Genomic DNA, 5,346 nt, shown 5'->3' on the forward strand with positions numbered 1-5,346 from the left:
AAATGTGTTTAAAAATAATTGATTCATTACAGTGACCAAATAAAAGCTAGATTAGATTTTGTTTCAAGATTCTAAATCTGAAATCAAATTGGTATTTTATTTGCGAGTTCCAATTAAAATCTAACAAAATTAAACCTGGGTCCACCATTAACTTTATTAATTTTCGTCGCCGAAAAACCGACAACTGACGTAACCTAACATAATCGAACCAACCAAACCAAACCAACCAAACCGCGTCGATTTGGTTTGATCAATTCGGCGGCCCAAAAAATCGAAATTTGACATAAACCCTAATTCGAGCCGAATCGATTACACCCTTTTAAGGACGTCTGAGCAAAACCCCTCGACTGAGTTTCTTCTTCGGAGAGAACATCACTACGTAAAAATGGTTCGGAGCATAAAAAACCCTAAGAAAGCCAAGAGAAAAAGCAAGGTTCAGTTTCTTCTAAAACCCTAATTCTAATTCATCAGTGAATTTGAGAGATTTCATAGTCTTTTTTTCTTTTTCTTTTCTTTTCTTTTTTTTTTTTTTTTTTTTGCAGGGCTCGAGGAGAAATGGGGTTGGAGCTTCTTCTTCCTCCATACCCTCAATGCCCGCAAAGGTCTGGCAACCGGGGGTGGACAAGTTGGAAGAAGGAGAAGAGCTTCAGTGTGATCCTTCTGCGTACAACTCTCTCCATGCCTTCCTCTTTGGTTGGCCCTGTTTGAGGTATTGTGAACTTTTGCTTATTGTTTTTTCAATTAATTTTCAAGTTCCAATATGATGGTTAAAATTTATGTTTAGTTCTTTGATTGTTTGGGAATGTAGATTTTGGGTGAATTTCTCTAACCAATGTACGGCTGGAAAATCAAAGGGGCAATTTGGATTGTCATCCGTTAATTTATGTTTCCTAATTGTTGACTTTTTGGGATTTTCAGTTGGCTGTGATGGCCGAGTTATTGATTGTAGAATCTGGCAGGTCATATAATGTGCCAGAATTTAATTTTTATTATCATGAAGCAAAGAGTGTAACATTGAAAAGCCTGTTCTCTTAGGGATGGTGTTCAAATTTCAAACACAATTTTTATTGGATATTAATGAAAGTCATGGCTTTCCGATTTAGTTTGTGTATATTTTCTAGGCCTATAATGCTCTCATCATTTAAGGATTTAAATTTACAGTTTGAATTGGTTAAATGTTTGTAGCTTTGATATTGTTCGTGACACATTAGGCTTGGTGAGGACAGAGTTTCCACACACTCTTTATTTTGTCGCAGGGACTCAGGTGAGTTTGATTAGTGCAAAGCCTTTTATTATGTCTGATTTTTGAATGCCTTTTCCTGGGATAGGACAAAAGGTTTCCTTCTTGTTGGTAGTATGGGATTCTGAGGATGTACTCATTTTAATGGGGAACGAATGTCTTTATATATTTGGTGATCTTTTCGGAGAATAAATTAGTTAAGCTAAATATTTTTCCAGTTAATTATTTTCTTGATACCATCCTTTTGGAGGAGTGAAATAAGAATTCTCTACATTAGGTAAAAGGGACTTATTGTTTCAATTATTAAATTTCATGTTTTTATTGCATTTATCACTTTCTCATTTTCTATGAGTCATTATTTCAAGATATCATGGTCTTTATTTTGCAGGCAGAGAAATCTTCATGGAATTCCATTGGAATATTTAAAGTATCTAATGTTTCTGGAAAGAGACGTGAACTATTGCCCAGTAAACCAGTGACGGATGACACTGACATGGACAGTGATAGCAGTGACAGCGATGAGGATGTTGAAGATGGGGACGATGGTGGATCTAAGGCACCAGTTTTGCAGGTGTTATGATATTAAATTAATGTTTTTTTCGTTGTTTCCTGTTTAATGTATCTTGCCTTGATTCTGATGTGTTTGTATTTATACTCTTTTCATCAACAGCTGCGCAAGGTAGCTCATGAAGGATGTGTAAATCGTATACGTGCCATGCAGCAAAATCCTCATATATGTGCATCTTGGGCTGATGGTGGCCATGTCCAGGTTAGACTTCATTTATACTCTCTAATTCTCGAGCTTGTCCTTGTGTCTTGAGATATTTTAAGTCTTCAAGGACGACTACATGTACCCTTGAGTTTGTCTTTATTTATGCAGGGGTGGGTCAAGTCTATTTCATTTTATTTTATGCAAAATTTCCCATGTTTCTGGACTGAACAAAAAGTTTATATGTATTTTTTATTAGGTTAAAATACTATTTTAGTTTCTGTACTTTGATGGTTGTTTCATTTTGGTTCTTGTACTTTTTAATGTCCAATTTTGGTCCCTGTACTTTCAATAAAGCTTAAAACTAGTCCCTACCATTAAATTAGACTTAAAAATAAGCTGAGTTGGCAAATAAACATAATAAAAAATTGAAATAGGATAGAAAATTAAAAGCCAAAACACTTTAGTTAGAAAATAAATTCTTTTTCCTTTCCCCCCACCTTCTCTTTCTTCTGCAACTTCATCTTTTTCATGGCTATTGTTCTTTGATCAAAACCCTTCAACCTCTTTCGCTTTTTCTTTTTCAATTATTTTCCTTCTACAAATCATCTACAGATCAATATATTAAACAACAATGATTTGGATCTGAATGACCTCAACCACAAGCTCTTGATCAAAATCCTCATTTCATCCGGCTATCAAATCAACAGTGTTGATCCTATCATTCCAAAATCAAATAATAATAGACCTCATTTCCCTCAATTATACCCAGTATTCATGTCTCTAATTGGAATGTCTCATCTCCGGCGCACCATTGTCTCAAATTTCTTAGATTTGAACTTACAAATGTTGGTCGATATGTTGGCTTCCTCTGAAAATTTCAATAGTTTTAAAGAAACATTCTCTGATTTTCACGATCGGATGCAACCTCCACTGGCCAGCCTCCATGCATTCCAAGTATTCTTTTTAATGATTTAGAAACTTGATATTTTTAATATAGATTTTTGGGGTGTTAATTTAAATGGGGAAAGAAGAAAGTGAAGTTGGAGAAGAGGAGGAGAGAAAGCACGGAGAAGATGAAGTTGTAGAAGAAAAAGAGGATGGGAGAGAGAAAAAACAATTGATTTTTTAACTCAAGTGTCTTGGCTTTTAATTTTCTATCCTATTTCAATTTATTTTATTATTTTTATTTGCCAACTTAGCTTATTTTCAAGTCTAATTTAATGGTAGGGACCAATTTTAAGCTTTATTGAAAGTACAAGGACTAAAATTGGACATTTGAAAGTATAGGGACCTAAATGGAACAACCACCAAAGTATAGGGACCGAAATAATATTTTAACCTTTTTATTAATATCTGTAAGGTTAATAATAGGCAGTTCAGCTTCTTAGCCTTTATTTAGTTTTATAGTGTGTATTTTTTTATTATGCAGATTTGGGACTTCAGCTCTCATCTCAATACTTTAGCAGGATCAGAAGCTAAAGTTAGTCAGGGCGAATCTTCAGTTTTTAATCAGGCTCCATTAATTTTGTTCAAGCATAAGGATGAAGGTTATGCTTTAGACTGGAATCCACTTGTTCCTGGAAGGCTTCTGTCTGGTATGCATCGACTTTCTTTACCATTGAGACTAGTAAACTTTATGACTTTCCGTAGCCGTTTTATACTGATACTTTTTGTCATTTTTGTAAGGGGACTGTAAAAATTTTATTCATTTGTGGGAGCCTTCATCTGGCACTTCATGGAATGTCGATGCTACTCCATTTGTTGGACATTCTGCAAGCGTTGAAGATCTGCAGGTATACTTCAATTCTAAATGATCACATTTCCTTCAAACAAAAAATTCTGACAACTCCTGAATTTGAATTTGTGCAGTGGAGTCCTACAGAACCTCATGTATTTGCCTCCTGTTCTGTGGATGGGAGTATCGCAATATGGGATGTTCGATCAGGGAAGTCTCCTGCAGCCTCTTTTAAGGCACACAACGCTGATGTGAATGTTATTTCATGGAACAGGTAGAGTTAACAGTTTAGTATCATCTCTATCATTGTTTCGTTTTTTTCTTTTTAATATGGCTCATTCAATTATATTATGTCATTAGACTTGCAAGCTGCATGTTGGCATCTGGATGCGATGATGGAACATTTTCTATTCGTGATCTCCGATTGCTCAAGGTAAGTAGTGTTAGACTCGAAGAAAGCTTAAATTTAAGAACGCCTCACAAGCATATATTCCCTTTTTTAGTAGTCATTTTCTTCCTTCTGTAATTGGCAGGAAGGAGATTCTGTAGTAGCGCATTTTGAATACCACAAATGCCCCATCACGTCGATAGAATGGAGTCCACATGAAGCCTCAACACTGGCAGTTTCATCAGCCGACAACCAGTTGACGTAAGTCGTAGTGATAAACTATGAAGCATTGATGAGGAAGAAAAGAATCATTTGTTACTAAACTCAAGTTAAAATTCCTAACTTTTTCCCATTACTACCAGAATTTGGGACCTCTCTTTGGAAAAGGATGAGGAAGAAGAAGCAGAGTTTAAAGAAAAGACCCAAGAACAAGTTAATGCACCAGAAGATTTACCTCCACAACTTCTATTTGTTCATCAGGTACCTATCCCTTTTGCATCTTCCATCTTTTTTATATTCTTGATTGAGCGAATCATGTAAAACCACATACATATGATCGTCTCACGTGTTTCTGCTCACTCATCAGGGGCAAAAGGATTTGAAAGAATTACATTGGCATGCTCAAATTCCTGGGATGCTTGTTTCTACCGCTGCAGATGGTTTTAACATTCTGATGCCTTCAAATATTCAAAGTACCCTTCCTTCTGATGCTGCTGCTGCTTGAAAGTTGAGATAATCACCATTACTTTCTTTACTACTTGGAGCTGAGCTGTGAGGTTCACTGTTTATGTTTTCCCTAAAATTTTGTCCCCACCCATTATAGTAGGAATCTCAACTGATTGATTTCTTTTAAGGAAAGTAATTATTATGTGTATTATATTTATGATTAATGATTAATCAGACTCCAATTTTGTTTTATTTGCCTATTCTCATCAAAAGGGAAAAAAATGCTCTCTCTCAGCACTGGGAATTCTGTGCTTCCATACCCCCCACCCCACGCGAATGAAACTGAATAAATACTTGTTCGATGAGAATGTTATTATTTATTAATCAAAATTTCTCTTGGCTACTTCTATGTATTTGAACAATATTGATTACATATTCATTATAAGTTTAAAATATATTGATTGGGCAAATTATGATTGAGGGTTTGGGGTGTAGAGTAGGTTATTATAGTTTATGGGTATTGATTATTAGTCTGTACGTTATAATAAACAGTGTTGTTATAGTCTGTGTTTGGGGTGTAGACTATTACCGTTTGATTTATTATT

General features: G+C 35.2%; 1 protein-coding gene across 1 annotated transcript; it reads left to right on the forward strand.

Annotated features, from left to right (window-relative positions):
* The first annotated feature begins 280 nt into the window (after nucleotides 1-280).
* LOC120070723 (Transducin family protein / WD-40 repeat family protein) lies at nucleotides 281-4,993 on the forward strand. Its single transcript, XM_039022575.2, has 12 exons — nucleotides 281-433; nucleotides 543-709; nucleotides 1,186-1,264; nucleotides 1,629-1,811; nucleotides 1,911-2,009; nucleotides 3,382-3,547; nucleotides 3,639-3,745; nucleotides 3,822-3,961; nucleotides 4,048-4,120; nucleotides 4,221-4,336; nucleotides 4,438-4,555; nucleotides 4,662-4,993. The coding sequence occupies exons 1-12, from the start codon at nucleotides 386-388 to the stop codon at nucleotides 4,797-4,799; spliced, it is 1,434 nt and encodes a 477-aa protein (XP_038878503.1). The 5' UTR covers nucleotides 281-385; the 3' UTR covers nucleotides 4,800-4,993.
* The last annotated feature ends 353 nt before the right edge of the window (nucleotides 4,994-5,346 follow it).

Source organism: Benincasa hispida, chromosome 2 (genome assembly GCF_027475165.1).
Source record: "Benincasa hispida cultivar pf3 chromosome 2, pf3_genome.v1.1, whole genome shotgun sequence".
Lineage (NCBI taxonomy): Eukaryota > Viridiplantae > Streptophyta > Magnoliopsida > Cucurbitales > Cucurbitaceae > Benincasa > Benincasa hispida.

What these genes read in the sequence shown, in the direction of transcription:
- LOC120070723 (XM_039022575.2), top strand. Translation starts at nt 386, where the DNA reads ATGGTTCGGAGCATAAAAAACCCTAAGAAAGCCAAGAGAAAAAGCAAG. An exon ending in TTTGGTTGGCCCTGTTTGAG is followed by an intron (nt 710 to 1,185) that starts GTATTGTGAACT and finishes AAATGTTTGTAG; the next exon opens with CTTTGATATTGTTCGTGACA. An exon ending in ATTTTGTCGCAGGGACTCAG is followed by an intron (nt 1,265 to 1,628) that starts GTGAGTTTGATT and finishes TTTATTTTGCAG; the next exon opens with GCAGAGAAATCTTCATGGAA.